Genomic DNA, 17033 nt, shown 5'->3' with positions numbered 1-17033 from the left:
AGACAGAGAGACACTCCGTCTCCAGTCTCATATCAGATGGTGACGTGCACACATGACCAACACACCGACTCCGCCACGAGCACTTTGAGCCATTTTTCACGAGGCGACGCGTCACACTTTTTCACTTCAGAGAAAACGCAAGAAACAGCTCGCAGCTCTCCCAGCAGAAGCTGAAATGTCTGAATTCATTGTTGGCCCGAGAAAAAACACACAGGCAGCACTCAGGAAGAAATAATAACTGCATTCGCCTGAAAAGATGTGATTTGGTCAGCAGGACTGATGACACGTTAGGACGTTAAACCTCCCCAGGCGGCCGGGTGTATAATATCAGTGTGCAGCACAGAGTACAGTGACGGTGACAGCAAAGTGCCAATTATGTTCATTTGGTCGCTCGTTGTGACGTCGCCGGCTCTGAAACAAGCAGAGACGTGTCGATACAGAGCAGCTGCTGCAGGGATCTCATTCAGGCTTTTTCTGTTAGTGCCGGACACAATAAAGTGTTCCCCTTCACCGTAGAAACACTTTGCTGCAGGCTGGAAGAGTCATACTAACCTCTGACACACACCTGGCCACCAGCAGCACATACAGGAGTAACCTGTCATATATAAACATTTGTGGATCGGCTCAGATCTGGGCTGCACACATTTTGCTATCTAGGTTAGTCTGAGACATCCTCGCCTTTTTTTAAATGTCAGGATTTTTCTTAATTGCTTCTTCCTGCCTGCCTTTTTAAGCGCACCTGTGCACGTGTTCACGTCCCAGTTATCCTGCTTATCTGGGTCACGGTAGATTCCTTCGACGTGACTCTTACGCAGCACGATGGCCTTACCAAAGTCGGGATGGGCACGCCCTCCCCCCGGGATCAGGAGTTTGGAGCACCGAGGTTTAATCTGTAGCGTCCCTGATATTTGATGTGCAAACTGTTTTTGTAGGTGACACTTTGTAAGTGTCTCGAGTTCATTTCACTCCACGTTCGTGTTTCTCCCGCTGCTACCTGTGCCGAGAACAGCCCTGACCCGCTGCTCGATTCCGTGCCGCTGAACCTGAGATAAACGAAATGTTTCATTCATGAGGTGACTTTTCCACGACAGCGTCGCCGCTGGATGTAAACAAGCTGACATTTTCTCACCTGTGAATCATTCCCGCTTTCACTTTTCCCGCAGTTTGAAGACAAATGTCATCAGGAGCTGCTGGAAGCAGACGATGTGCAGAGCTCTGAGTCCTGACAGCCACGATTTGGTTTCATATTTTTAACTGAATTATCAATCCTCCACTCTGCTCCCACTCAAGCAGCCAGCCTGTGTTCATACAGTCATGCATAATAGAGCTTCAGCCTGTCCTGCACTTTTATTGGCAGATATCCGAAAGCTTCAGCCGGGCTTCAGCCGGGCTTCAGCCGGGCTTCGCAGTGAGCCCTGAAATGAAAGCTAATTCTGAAATGCTGAAAACAAATGGCCAAAATTTCCCGAACAACACGCCGCTGATAAATAATTTACCATCACTGGTGTAAATTAAGTTTGAGTGCACACAAGCTGGAGGAATGATTCTGAAATCTGCTGAACATTTCTAATTACTAACATAGAAACATAACGCCGGGCCCAGCACTGTCAACCTGTTACATTAATATTCTGAAAGGACCTAATATAATGTTGGTATTAAGCATTATGTCTGTGTAGGGGAGCCTCACTCACAAGTATAATTTGAACCATTTCAGTGACGAACTTGGATTCCTGCAGGTGACTCAGCTGATCTACGCTGTTCAGAGTAACCTGGGAACAATATCAGTGTGTTAGCTTCACCTCACAGAGCTGCTAACAGCTCCACACCCGGAATAACCTGTTTCGCCTGGTTCCAACCCTGAAGTCCTGGAAGTTAAGCAGTCATTTTACAGCATCCTGCAGTCCACACAGAGAGCATTATACATCCAAAGCCAGTTTCACACTAACTGGACTGCACAGCACAGAAAACCTGGTTAGTGTTAGTTTGGCTTCCCAGGCTAAACGACCAGCCTCTATAAATGACGCAGGCAGGCTGGCTGGTTGCTACAAACAAACGGAGAGCCGAGCCCTGACACGACGGCTCCGCCGGAGCACCTGCACAGCTGGAGCTGAGTGCAGACTCAGCTTCACTTGCTGCAGCCCGGCCCATGGCAGCGGCACCGTCCAGGCATCGGCTCCATCTGTGCCGTTTCTCTGGCAGCAGCGGACTCGGTCATCAGGCTGCGATCCACCTCCATCACGTTCATTTGCTGTAAAAATTAAACAGCAAATTGGTTTTGTGTCTTGTTCACTGCTGTGATGGCGTAACCTTCACGCTGGCCACTTTCACTGACTAACAGGTCGAAGTGCATCTTTAATGTCCTTATGCTTATGTAGATGGAAAACACTCATATACACGTCGACAGCTAGTTTAAAGCCTGAGCTTTAGCATTTCAGCTGATGCTGGTTGTTGAGCAGGAAGTGACGATGGAGTGCCGAGCTGTCAGCCAACTTTATTTATCAGTGTGCGTGCACAGACTGCGTGGGAGCAAGCATACACACACACCTGCTAATTAGTCCTCAGTAACATCCAATTAAAATCCTAGAATTGAGACCTGGGCAAGCTAGCAGCCACACAAAGTCAGTGAACACAGTAAGAAACTGTTGTTTTCCCAGACTGTCAGTGGAGGAGAAGACCAGCCCACCAAATCAAGTCTGCAAAGATGAGCCGCAGACTTTGCATTTGTTCTGAAACATGAGATACATGATGCACTGAGTCAAGACTCAGGAGGGAGGAGTTATTCCCAAAGTAAAAACAATTTCACTTTGAGCTTCCTAACAAGACTTTTTGTTTTTTATTAAAGCAAATAAAATGCGTCCTGAAACCCTGCAGGACTCCTTTAGTTAGCGCGAGAAAATCGGACTCACGTCCTTCTGCACAGATAAACTTCAGTTTACAAGATCGTTTTGGAACCTTTGGATTAAAGACACATGAGGTGAATAAGGCAGCACAATGCTGTTTCCTGTTGGTGAGTTATTTCAGTTTTCTTAAGACAAAACCCTGATTTGGATTTTCTAACCATTAAAGTGTATTCATTTATTTAGATTCTAAATGTTCTTCAATCAGCTGAAGACCGAGTTTATTAGAAATGGATGAATGATCCAAGGTCACTTCAACATCTGGAATCACTGCAGCATCATACCTGCTCTTTACAACATTCAAGTTTCATGTAAAACTACAACAGCTTATTACTGCATGTGACTGCACATTGAGCACTAACTTCACTGCAAAATATCCCAGTGAGGAATTTGACCTTGAAGGACAATTTATAAGTTACACAAAGTTTAAGGAGTCACACGAGTCTGTAAAACATTTTGAGGTTGCTGAAAAAGTAAAATATCTATAATGGATTTAAGATCATGCTTAGAGGCCAAAGCAGGTCTGAAACAGCTGATCCTATTTGTTACTTTGATGGCTAAAACCTCAAATATCGTTCCTTAGTATTAAGCAGTTAGAGAGCTAACAAGGTTTGGTATCTATGACAACCCCACCTTCTTGATCACCCATCGGCCCTACCAGAGGTCTACAACCATGCTCCCCTGTACAGATGTTGTGAAGGGAGACATGATCCACAGACCAATCAGTTTGTGTATCAGGCTGTAAACATGTTTATTCTGCTGGAAAGTTTTAACATGGGAGTCTATGGAGACTGACTCACTGCTGGAGCCTCTAGTGGGCATTTGAGGAACTGCAGGTGTCCCCACATCAGTGGTGGCTGCATTTTCAGCCTCAGAGGTTGGTGCTTGACTGAAATCATTCTCTTTATCACATTCGACTATTTTTCATAAATAGAAAAAGGGCTTCAAAAACAGCATGAATGATGAAACATAAAAACAACTGAAGTTCAAAAAACAATCAGAGGAGCTGCAAAACATCCACGCAGAACTCATCAATGCACCTCAGCTGCACGCACACACACACACACACACACACACACACACACACACACACACACACACACACACACACACACACACACACAGGTCACAGTGGGTAGCACTGACTGCTTGGCAACTGCTGCTGTCTGATGAGGGCTTTCAAAGTTCAAGGCTACTGAGGGACGTGCCTTTATTCGGACTGCATGGAGGAAGGAAGGAAAGAAGGAATCTAGGAAGGAAAAAAGGATGGAGGAAGAGGGTGTTGGCCAGCGAACACCATCTGCCCGTGCTGTGATGGACCACTGAGCTGTCCACAGATATTAGACACCTGCTGTCAAACACAAACAGGTGGAGAGGAGGATCGAAGGAGAGGTTTGTTTTACACAACATACAGACCAAAGGCACCGCACACACACGCACGCACGCACGCACACACACACACACACGCACACACGCACACGCACACACACACGGCTGATTAACCTGTCCGTGTTCGGATCATCATCGCCGTTCTGGACCAAAGACAATCAGAGGCTGTAATTGGTGGTTAAGCTGCCGTCTCTCCATCACTTTTTACGAGTTTCCACTAAAACAAAAACACGTGAATCATCAGTGATGTCCACATCGATTCTGACATGAGGCCAGCAGTCACACTCTCCCGCTTTCTTTATTTCCCTTCACCTCATTGGCTGCTTTATTGGCACCAGATGAGGGCTTCATAAATTAGCAGAGTGGGGAGGAGACTAAATCAATGGTTATAAACCATCAGGCGCTGAAGGGACGGCTGGAGTTGAAGTACTTTTCCTTTAATGTTGACCTCCACGTTCTCCAGGCGTCTGCTGGATAATGAAGCTTTCTATCAAGAGCATCATGAAACAAATCAAACGTCTAACCTGCTTCAGCTCTCTCAGAAAACGAATGGATGGCTTCTTGTGTGTGCAGCAGCACGGTACCATCAACATGGAATTTCCCATTTCAAATGCAAAATGGTTCAGGTGGAGCTCCATGCAGATAGGAGTTCAAATGATTTTATAGTCTATTAATTACATCGTTTTGCTGTCAAAACTGGGATAATGATGACACTGTGGGAGTGGGGGTCACATGGAAGCTGCCACCATATCACGTCTCACCTGAGCAGGAGTGGTCCACACGCATGTATTCAAACTCTGAAAGTACTGAAAGACATCTGTAATGAACACCGCCATGCTGCAGCTGATCCTCACCTGTGACTCACTGACATGCTGATGAATCCAAACAATAAAGCTTTTTAAGGGTTATAATGGTGACAAATGCACTGAAAGACTCGAATTATTCTGCATGTCTGCAGAGTTTAACACAAGACAAATCTGTTAGAGCAAGAAACTGAAAGGAACATTTTATCTTCAGTGGTTCTTAAAGAACTGAAGACAATGGAAATTCAATGAATTCAATACAGATCAAAGTCTTTTACCTACATTATCCCACTGATCTGTAAATATGAAGCCCAAACCGAGCGCTCTGCACACTTTGTTTTGTTTCGTGTTTGACAGATTTTAGCTGCTGTCGTCACGGTGATATAGTGGCCAAACTAGACCTGCGAGACGGCCATGAATCTGAAGATCAGAAGTTCTGTCATCACTCTGAATGCAGCAGATACGGAGCCACAGACAGGAAGAGATACTGCAAAGTGTTTCTGCTACATCAACTTTGAAGTGCGTCAGTGTCACCGCAGGAAGCTCTGCAGCACAGGCAAACGACATCTGCAACAATACTTTGCTTTTATTTTCTTCTAAGAAAAGTAACAATTGAAACACGATGTGAGATTTAAAGAAACAACAACAACAAAATGACAGAGTCGTAATTTTGCCACCGTGATATTCAGGCTGCTCCGAGCTGGCTGTTGATGCTCTCGCTGTGAAGCCTCATGTGGCCCAAACTGAGGCTCTGTGAGGGATGCATGCTGCAATAAATCACACATGTCTGGCCTGTTTCACAGTCTGAAACCTACAAATATGCGATTACAGCCGGTCACTTTCTGTCATCATACGCAGGAACTTCACCTCAGTGTCAGTCTTTGTGCCAAACCAACGTACACAGGTGCCGTTATAGAGACGAGACAGTTATTAATCTTCTGATCTGACTGCAGATTTAAAAAAAACAAACTTGCATATTTTCCCAAATGTCTGAACTTTGCTTTCCATTCTTTCCTTATCTGCAGTCACGCTCCAGGAGAGACTCAGACACTCAGGCAGCAGCTGCTTTATCGGCTCATCAGCACCACGTGTGCAGAAAAATAACGACTCGATTATGCTGCGACCGCAGTTTGTGCGAGTCCACGCCGCATTAATGTAATAATCAACGACTGCTTCGCTCCAAAACACAACCACCAGAAGCAGATCGCTGCCAGGATAACCGCCCAGAGACTCCAACGCGAGCACGCAGCCCACACCCGGCGCTCTCATCCCCGCTGTCAGAGTGTGACAGGCCGTGACTCAGCAGCACCGACGGTAATCGCACACTTCAGCCACAGAAACACGACAGAGCAAACAAAAAGGAGCACAGGCGAACAGCTGCAGCATCGTTGCCCTCTTTCATTCATCTTTGTGCTGCAGAGCAGACAGCAGTTCTATGGAGACACAGCGTGTAACCACCAAAACATCAGCCATCATAGACTTACTTATACTTATATAGTGCTTTCCTACTCAAAGCGCTTTATACTACGAGTCTCATTCACCCAATCGTCTAAGCAGCTCATCTAACATTCACATACTGTGATGCATTGTGGGCAGCTCAGGGTCTTATCCAATGATGCTTGGACATGTTCTGATTGGTAGAGAACCTACTACATGCGCCAAAGCACTGAGACCTGCTCAGACACGAAGCTCCTGGTGCTCACAGTCTGTGCTGATGATGATGGCTCGGAGCTCCGCAGTCGTTGACCGTTACACACCTGCACTTCAGCACTCGGTGTCTCTGTAAAGAGCTTCAGTCTCTGCCATGACTGAAGCTCAGTCATGGCTTCATGACTGAGCTGCTGCGGTTCTGAAACAGCTTCGTTTTACAGTGAGCTCTTCAGAACGACTCACTCCTCCACAGATGTTTGTAAAGTCAGACTGCACGGAGCTGAATTTTATACACCTGTGACAACAGGACTGAACACACCTGAACTCAAAGATTAAGAGGTGTGGCCTGATGCTTTTCTCTCAGTAAAACCAGAGCTCCGCCTTCTTTAACGGTCTGTTAGTGCAGTGACCTCACAGCAGCCATATTATTGGTCACATGATGTCGTTAAAAATGCTCCAAAAGGCTCCAACAGCACAAACACGATGCAGAGGTCCAGCTCAGGTGAAGCTAGCAGCTACAGCCGCCTGTGTCACCATCCACCTGCATGTCAACAAGAGCAACTGACGACCCCCTGGCAACCTTTGGTCACTAGGGAAAGGTGCGTATCCCACGACAGGTAATCAGAGATCACATCAGGACATTTTCAAATCAAAAGTCTCAGACGTGAAGCATCATTTCATAAACACCCTCTCGTTGGCTCACATTGATTCATTTCAGGTTTCAAAGGCAGGTGCAGATGAAATATACATCACACTGCTGCTCTGTTGACTCGCTATCAAAAAAAAAAAAGAATGATTTATTATCAGCTGAGTTCTCTCTGTGGAGGCTGTCACATGCAGGCTGATACAACGCCAGCCAATCAGAAATCAGTTTGACACCGAAGACAGCCAGCCAGCAACCTTCCATCCATCACTGGGAGGAGGGAGTGTCTGAGCAGCAAATCACCACACACACACACACACACACACACACACACACACACACACACACACACACACACACACACACACACACACACACACACAAACACAATGACCTGCTTTAAAGTGATGCTCTCTGAGGAATGAAATGAGTAAACTCACACAACAACACACGAGGACTTTTTTGTCCCGCCGTGACCTCTGAGGCCGTCTCAAAGGACGAGTGTGATTCTGCTCTCTCCTTCCTGTCAGCTGTTCTATGAGAAGACCCAAACCAGCAGCTCATGCCTGCTTCTTTCAGGACAGGGACTCACTCAAGCATCCTTTTGGATTTTACAATCAAATACATTTAAATGTACTCTATTAGCACACATCACAGTCTGACTGATGCAGAAAAACACCAGTCAGGATGTAAAACTGATGAAACAGACAAAACCACCTCCATCCATCCATCCATCCATCCATCCGGGTCCCACTCGCGGGGGCACCAGCCCAAGCAGAGAACCCAGTCCTCCCTCTCACCAGCCACCTCCTCCTGCTTATCTGGTGGAGGACTGAAACATTCCCAGACCAGCAAAGACACCATTGAATCCTGGGTCTGCCCCAGGGCCTCCTCCCAGGAGGGCATGCCCGGAATAGCTCACCTAGGAGGCATCCTAGTCAGATGCCCAAACTACCCCAGCTGGAGAGGCTGCTATGAACCCTCCCAAATGACTGAACTCCTCACCATGTGTCTAAGGAGAGGCCAGCCATCCACAGGAGAGGATGTAGGCAAATGGACAGCTTCGCTTCAGCTTTCTGTTCACCACGATGGACCGGTGCAGCGTCTGCATCATTGCAGCCATGGCCCCAATCTGTCAATTTCCTCACTTGTGAACAAGACCCTGAGATACTGGGCACTCCACCCATTACTGGCTGAAGGCCATAGATTCAGACATGGAGGCACTGCTTCTCATGCTGAAGGACACCACCTGACGAAGCCAACAGAACCACGTCATCTGCAACGATGAGATCCTTCTACCTTGACTACGCCTAGAAATTCTGGAAATCCTGTCCATAAAATTTATGAACAGAATCTGTGACAAAGGGCAGCTTTAGTTTCTGTCCTGGAGAAACTAAAGCGAACGCTTCCTGTCATATGTGTTCAGCTGTGTTAATGCACCGGCGAGGTCAAAAGTATTCAACCTGAGGACATCTTCTGCTGGAACCAAACAACCTTCTGTAATGGGAAGCAAATGAGAGGAAGCAGGAACAGCTGGTGCGTTGACGAGCTAGTACATGAAAGGTGTGATGAACAAAAAGTGCCTTCATGTGACAGAACAATCAGGAGACGAGCTGACGACACGTCAGGTGACCTTTTTCTGCAGATATGAATTCAGCTGAACTTTGAAACTTTGCCTCGCCGCTCGGCTCGCCTTGGACACGAGATGTTTAAAAGTTCTGATGGCGAGGACAGAAATACATAAACAACACCGCACGCCTTCTAATGTACGCTCAGCCTTAATGAGCCAAAGGGAGAAGAGAAGCCCGAGATGTGAGCGCATCAGTCCTCTGTTCCATCTTCAAAGAAGAATAAAATCTACTGCTGAATTTATACAAACGCCTGCGTTTAGTGACAGCTGACAGGATGATTTCAGTTGACTTGGAGTTCATGCAGATGAAGCCAAACTTATTTATTTATGTGGATGTCGGTAAAGGCAGGAGAGGAAAGTCTGCAGATACTCAGGACCGTCCAGCAATAACAACAGGAATCAAGGCACCGATGAGCTGTTTCCACTGATCCGAGATCAGCTGCAGTCTGATGTTTACGGCTCTTTCCAAAACCTTTGTGACTTTTTAAAAATGCATCTCACAAAGATGGAAATGTGTGTCGGAGCTGCTGAGCTCCTTTAACCATTAAGGACGGCGCTGCGGCGCACCTGTGATACAGCCACCTGTTTAAATGTTATCAGCCCATTACATGGCTGTTATCAGGTGTTATCACGCCACAGAAATGATTAGCAGGCAGCTTCCTCCTCCGACTAGCAGGCTCAGCAGGCTGTTGTCACCTCATTTACTGGAGATGGAGACATGCAGGAGCTGTGGTGGACTGGTCGCCGGGACCAAGGTGCAGCACTACCTACCTGCTCCTGCACGTTAGACAGAGGGGTGGAGGGGAGCGCATTAAGAAGAGAAGAGGCTAAATGCTGGTTACGGAGCACCGAGGACATTTGTGTTGTTGTTGCTTGTGTCCAGTTGATCTGAATGACTGTTTTATGTGTTGGTATCCTGTGGTGGGAGACTCAAAGTTCAAAGCTCAGGTCCAGATTTTTATTCTCGTCCCTTTTTTTGTGATGTGGAGGAAATCTGGGGTTAAGTGTCCTGTGAATGCTCAGAGCTCGGTCCTCCCCTGGAGCTACAAACACTCCCATTACTTTATCAGCTGTTTTTAAATTTGTGTAAAAGTTTGACACAGTGTTCGGGTCGACTGAGGCACAAACCGCATGATGTGAAGATGTTTGTCTGGTTGAATAAATCATTTTTATGGTGTTAACCACATTCAGAAAGCTTGTTTTGGGATTATAAGCCGGAGCTCAGCTGTAGCTGTTGTGTTATCAGACTGGGTTACGCTCACCTTTTGGCCTAGTGGTAGGTGCATTTTTACGCGTATTAATCATACCTGTGAGCATGATTACTACTGACAAAAAGCCATTTAATGCTCTAATCAAGGCAGCTAATGCAGCTGCATGCAGGTGAAAGCTGAGGAATAAAAATGATTTCTGTAAACGACACACTTTTGTAAGCATACAGATGGAGTATAGTTAATACACTGCACAGAAAACACAACACACAGACATGAAGAAGAAGCTGTAGCATGGGATCGAATGACGGCAGCTGCTTCGTGCACAAAAACTAGCTGCACGGTAGAGGCAAGGAAGGAAGAGGAGGAGAGAGAGGAGCGAAGCACTCATCTCTCCTCTGGAGGTTTACACACTGAAACAACTGGAGGGCGAGAGACACTGACAGACAGAGAGAGCGAGGGAGAGAGACACTCTGTCATTTACAGATGTGGAATGTGGCAGTTTGGCCTTGAGCACTAATTACAGACCCTCTCTCTCTCGCTCTCTCTCTCTCCGTCAAGGCCAGTCAACCAGAAGCTGAGTGCACCCACAATCCTTTGCAGTAAAAACACAGAGAGCTCTGTCTGCTCCACTTGTACTGATAGTGAGCCATTCTACAAATGCACCGCTGCTTTCACTTAATTAAGTCGCTCGTCTCGTTTATTTGAGGAGGAAACAGAAAGAAAACAAGCAGGCGGTGAGAGGACGAGGAGGAGGATGTAAGGTTCGAGGTTTGGTGAACACCTCCCCACACGGAAATCTTTGAAGGATTATTCTAGATTATTACAACTTTGGTCTCATTGTGACCCAGAACTTTCTGGGAGCGTCTCGGGATCCTGCAGGAGGAGGCGGAAAATCTTGCCTGGAAAAGCACATCTGGACTAGCCGCTTAGCTTGCTGCCACCATCTTCAGGTTTACAGAGGAGGATGGATGGATCGTGTTCACAGTGTCGGGTGTCCACGCCACCGCCCGCCCGCACGGTGTCGTGAGGACAATACCCAATCAGCCTTTCAGGGCTGAGAGGTAAAAAAAAAGAAAAGAAAGGCGGATACCTAATAATATATATATAATAAAATAATCAAAGGACTAAACCAAGAGACCAAGACTCATCAGCATGATCAAAACTCTGTTTGAAATGAGCTAAAGAACCTCCGTGAACTAGAAATCCCATCACGGCTACAATCAAACCTTTACATGAACAGGTGGGGGGCTGAACTCTGTGTTTCACCTTGGTGCCTTTTGGAGATCAGTTCATGATCAGCTCAGCTCCAGACTCCAGAGCACCATCATGAGGTTTCTCGTCAGTATGTGGAACCCTGTATGAGTCATCTAACATCAGGGTTTCAGGTGAGATCCCTTTAAAAACGAACGTGATGCCACAGTGACGTTTGATTCCACAGCACGGAGCACAAATCAGTCTGAGAAAACTCACCAGGGTGGACAGAGGAGAGAGGCAGAGAGGGTGGACGGTGTAACCACACTGCTGTGACAGCCGACATATGCACCCACAGGGTGCTACACGATGACATACTACCCCCCGTCCCACAGCTATCAGTCACAGCATTGTTATTCCCTCACCTCCTCCATCTCTCCTAAGCATTTACCCTCCACCTCCTATCATCCATCTGCTGCTCCATGTCTAACAAAACCTGTGCTGCTGCTCATCAGCTGAAACTCCACTGCACCATAAATGTCTTTCACATGCAAAATGAGGGAAGAAACACCAAATATCATATGTCTGTTCAAACATGACATCTGTGGCTGTGAAAAGCTTGCGGTCAGACAGACTCAACGTCCACGAGCACTGAGGGAAAACAAAGAGATTCTGAGGGCCAAAATAAGACAATTATTCCAAAACGAGCTAAATTTTGATTTTTCCCTCAAATATGTTGATTTAATAATTGCTGGAAGCCAAAATGGAAACTGAAGTTAATGTTCGATAAATTGAACAGCTGATGTTATAAACCTGCAGGGAGCTCGGTGTTCAGGATGTTCGTGTCTGCAGGTTTTCATGACTTTTTTTTGCATATTTCTCACAAGTAAGAACATTGTTTGGTTTCAGTTTGGACTAATCAATAGAAGGATGACCCCCCCATGCTGAACAGGGGGGAGGTCTGGTTGAAGAACAGCTCCAAAATTTAAGTTGTCAGATGTGTAACCTCCCGGTCTGCTCGAAAACAATTGTTTATGTTGTGGTGGACCACTAGAGGGCTCCACTCACACCCAGTGTTGAGGAAGTGTGTTCCTCTGTTTTGTGGCGCGATATGTGCAGTTGATGTTGGAGACGAATAAAGAAGGAGTGAGAACTGAGAGCACTGTGTCGTTGATGCTTACCTCCACATTGGTGACCCCTGACTCGAGCATGCAACGGGCCGCAGATGACGCAGACTCCGCTATGGAGGCATCAGCGGCCGCCGGACCTCCGCCTCCTGTTGCAGCTACGTTCGCTGTGGCGCTGAAACTGCCGGACTTTTGGCTCCATGACCCCCCGTCGTGGTTCGTACACGTGGAGGCTCAGTTCGCCCTTCGCGGCATCTCGGCTGACGACACGAAGTATCACCATGTGGTGGCCTCGCTCGACCCGCTGGCCACCCGTCGCGCGATGGCGCTCCTCCGGGACCCACCCGCCCAAGGGAAATACGCCGCCCTTAAAGAGCTGCTTCTTCGGCGCTATGCCCTCTCCGACGCTGAACGAGCCGAAAAGCTCCTCAACTTGTCAGGCTTGGGTGGCGGTACCGCGCTCGAGCTCATGGAGAACATGCTATCGTTGCTCGGGCCGGATGACGGGGGATTCCTCTTCGCCCACCTCTTCCTCCGCCAGCTACCGGCCGCCGTGAGAGCTGTCCTCGCAAACTCCCCACTTCTGCCGGCGAAGGATTATCGCTCCCTGGCTGAAGAAGCGGATCGCATTCTCCTGGCTAGCCGCACTTTCAACGTTCACGCCCTGGCTACGGACTCGCCGGCGGCGCCTTCCACTGCTCCACCTGCCTCCCCCGGAGCATCCGCCCCCTTGCTGACGGCAGGGATTGCTACACGCCGGCACCGCGGAAAGAACATCTGTTTCTACCATCAGCGTTTTGGCGACAGAGCGCGTCGCTGCCTGCCGCCTTGCGCTTTCACGGCCCAGGGAAACGGACCCGCCAGCGCGCCGTAGCAGCCGCGACCGCTGGCGACACAGAAAGGCTGCTCTTCATAGAGGACTCGCGCTCCGGGAGACGTTTTCTCGTGGACTCCGGCTCCCAGAAGAGCCTCCTTCCCCCTACCGCTGCCGACGGACTAGCAGCGAACTGTGGGCCGCAGCTCATGGCAGCTAATGGCTCTCCCATCACAACGTTTGGGGAAAGGTTGGTGACTGTTTGTTTTCACGGCCGGGATTTCCAGTGGAACTTTGTTGTTGCCGCTAGCTCTGTACCTATTTTAGGTGCTGATTTTCTGTGCGCTCATGGACTGCTTGTCGATGTTGCTAACAGATGTTTAATTGATGCTCTCTCGTTTTCTTCCCTACCGTGTTTTACTCGGGCCGCCGAACCCGTAATTCGGGCTAATGTAGTGACCTCCGGGGATGCTTTTCAGCGTTTGCTTTCAGAGTTTCCATCGCTGTCTGTCCCTGATTTCTCTGGCACGGTAACGAAGCATGGGGTTGAGCATTATATTCCCACGGTCGGGCCCCCGGTGTTCGCGCGCGCGCGTCGCCTCGACCCTGCGAAACTGTCCGTCGCTCGGGAAGAGTTTGCTGCCATGGAGCGCCTTGGCATTGTACAGCGTTCGAACAGTGCATGGGCCTCTCCGCTTCACATGGTGCCCAAATCGGACGGTCGGTGGCGGCCGTGCGGAGATTTCCGCCGTTTAAATAATGCCACGGAGAATGACCGTTACCCCATCCCCCACATTCAGGATTTTTCTGCCAATCTCGCCGGAACGTCGATTTTTTCTAAAATTGACTTGGTGCGGGGGTATCACCAAGTTCCCGTGCGCGCCGAAGACGTTCCTAAGACCGCTGTCATTACCCCGTTCGGCTTGTTCGAGTTTTTGCGCATGCCGTTTGGCCTGAAAGGTGCCGCCCAGACCTTTCAGCAGCTGATGGACTCAGTTTTGCGTGGGCTGCCGTTCGTTTTTGTTTATCTGGACGATATATTGGTGGCCAGCTGCTCGGCGAGCCAGCACGAGTCCCATCTGCGCCAGGTTTTCCAGCGTTTGGCAGCGCACGGCCTGATCATCAACCCTTCCAAGTGCCAGTTTGGGTTGCCTGTTCTGGATTTCCTCGGGCACCGCATTTCCGCTGAAGGTGTGGTTCCGTTGCCCGACAGAGTCCAGGCCGTTTCAGCTTTTCCGCGCCCCACGTCGGTTAAAGCGTTGCAGGAGTTCTTGGGGATGATAAATTTTTACAACCGCTTTCTCCCCAGAGCTGCCCACCTGTTACAGCCACTCTATGCTGCCTTAAAAGGTAAGACAGCCAAAGATCCGGTTGACTGGCTGCCAGAACGCCTCCATGCGTTTTCCGCAGCCAAGTCTGCGCTGGCTGACGCCGCCCTGCTGGCACACCCGCTTCCGTCGGCGGAGATCGCGTTGACCACCGACGCGTCCGACGTGGCAGTGGGTGGGGTGTTGGAACAGCGGGTTTCAGGTCTCTGGCAACCGCTCGCCTTTTTCAGTCGTACGCTACGGGATGCCGAACGCAAGTACAGTGTTTTTGACAGGGAGTTGCTGGCCCTGCACCTCGCGACACGACATTTTCGTTTTTTCCTCGAGGGTCGCAACTTTACTGCATACGTTGACCACAAACCTTTAACGTTTGCGATGTCCAAGGTCTCTGACCCATGGAGCGCACGCCAGCAGCGCCAGTTGGCGGCCATTTCGGAGTTTACCACAGACATTCAGCACGTGGCTGGTAAGTCCAATCACGTCGCTGACTGTCTGTCACGTGTGTTGGTTTCTCCGGTGTATGTCGGTGTCGACTACGCTGCTATGGCCGCCGAGCAACGTGCTGACCCGGACATCCTGGCCCTTCAGTCAACGAAAACGGGCCTCGTGCTGGAGGACACCCCGGTGTGGGACGGCGGTCCGCGCCTTCTTTGCGACGTTTCCACCGGCCGCCCCCGCCCGGTGGTTCCCCTTTCGTGGCGTCGTCGTGTTTTTGACTCGGTGCATGCCCTCTCTCATCCCGGCGTCCGGGCCTCGGTCAAGCTGGTCAGCGCCAGGTTCGTTTGGCCGGGCCTTCGCAAGACTGTGAAAGAATGGGCGGCGGTTTGTATCCCATGCCAACGCTCGAAAATCCACCGGCACACGCAGGCACCCCTCGAACCTTTCCGTATCCCCGGTAGGCGTTTCGATCACGTTCATGTGGACCTAGTTGGTCCCTTGCCGCAGTCACAGGGTTTCACGCACCTTTTGACTGTGGTGGACCGCACGACCAGGTGGCCGGAGGCGGTACCCCTGGCGTCCACGACAGCGGCGACGGTGGCCAGAGCATTTTTGTCGACGTGGGTTTCCCGTTTCGGTCCCCCTGCTGACATTACCTCAGACAGGGGCCCCCAGTTTGTTTCTGAGCTTTGGTCTGCTATGGCTGACGGCCTGGGGGTCAAGGTCCACCGCACCACAGCATACCACCCGCAAGCTAACGGGATGTGCGAACGGTTTCACCGGTCTCTTAAGGCCGCGCTCCGGGCTTCCTTAACAGGTGGCGACTGGGTCGACCGTCTTCCGTGGGTTTTGCTGGGATTGCGTAGCGCGGTTAAAGAAGACCTCGGGGTTTCCCCGGCTGAACTGGTCCTCGGCCAGCCCCTCCGGGTCCCCGGGGAATTCTTGCCTGAGAGCCCTCCCCCATGTTTTGATGCCTCTTTGTTGCCTTTTCGCCCCCCGAGAGACTCATTTCCTGTTCCCGGTCCTGTGCACCACTGCCTGCCTGACACTTTTGTTCCGAGTTCGTTGGACTCTGCTCGTTTCGTTTTCGTCAGGCACGATGCCCATAGGACTCCGCTGCGTCCACCATATGACGGGCCATACAGGGTTCTTAAACCAGGCAGCAAACATTTCATTTTGGACTTTGGCGGTCGGCAGGAGGTTGTCTCTGTTGACAGACTTAAGCCTGCACATGTTATGCAAGAGGATCAGGTGGTCCCGGCCCAGGCCCCTCGCCGCGGCCGCCCACCTGCCACCGGGCTGATGGATTCTGTTTTTTCCCCCAGGAGCGACGCGCAATCAACGGAGTCCGAGTCGCCTGCAGCTTTTTCTGACCGCCAGTGCCAGCCTCGCTTCCGGGCTGGGTTGCCCTCTGTCAGTTCCCCACCCCCCCGGTTCAGCCGTTCCGGCCGTTTGCTTAAGCCCCGGGTCCTGGACTAGTTCTGCTGGGTGTTCGGGGGGGGCATGTGTGGTGGACCACTAGAGGGCTCCACTCACACCCAGTGTTGAGGAAGTGTGTTCCTCTGTTTTGTGGCGCGATATGTGCAGTTGATGTTGGAGACGAATAAAGAAGGAGTGAGAACTGAGAGCACTGTGTCGTTGATGCTTACCTCCACAATGTGATCTTTTATAAATTACAATAAAATAAAACAAAAGACTCTGGGAGAAGCTAAACCACAGGAAAAACATCCTGATGCTGTGACTTCTTGGTCTGAAGAGTTAGAGCGAGAAGTCCACCTGGCTTTGGAAGAGACGGCTGGACTTCACCACCGTGATCATTTGAAATGGACAGCGAGCATCTTCTGCACAAACTTCCTCCTAGTCAACATTAGTTATTCCAGTGTTACTCAGAATGTTTGCTGGACACACGTAT

The 17033-nt window shown here is 49.6% G+C and overlaps 2 protein-coding genes across 2 annotated transcripts in view; one reads left to right on the top strand and one right to left on the bottom strand.

Moving 5' to 3' along the window:
* Positions 1-17033, bottom strand: part of dok4 (docking protein 4) — a 66592-nt gene that overhangs the window by 43048 nt on the left and 6511 nt on the right. The gene's annotated exons all lie outside the window — the stretch shown is intronic.
* On the top strand, positions 12283-16544 carry LOC134624090 (uncharacterized). Its single transcript, XM_063469075.1, has 2 exons — positions 12283-13605; positions 16447-16544. Exon 1 carries the CDS (start codon positions 12537-12539, stop codon positions 13413-13415), a length of 879 nt encoding a protein of 292 aa, XP_063325145.1. The 5' UTR covers positions 12283-12536; the 3' UTR covers positions 13416-13605; positions 16447-16544.

This window comes from Pelmatolapia mariae, linkage group LG1 (genome assembly GCF_036321145.2).
Source record: "Pelmatolapia mariae isolate MD_Pm_ZW linkage group LG1, Pm_UMD_F_2, whole genome shotgun sequence".
In the NCBI taxonomy this organism is placed as follows: Eukaryota; Metazoa; Chordata; class Actinopteri; order Cichliformes; family Cichlidae; genus Pelmatolapia; species Pelmatolapia mariae.
Note: the sequence above shows the minus strand (reverse complement) of the source record. Positions and strands in the feature narration are given on the sequence as shown.

Bases quoted from the DNA above. Each gene is read 5' to 3' on its own strand.
- LOC134624090 (XM_063469075.1), top strand. From the start codon at position 12,537: ATGTTGGAGACGAATAAAGAAGGAGTGAGAACTGAGAGCACTGTGTCG.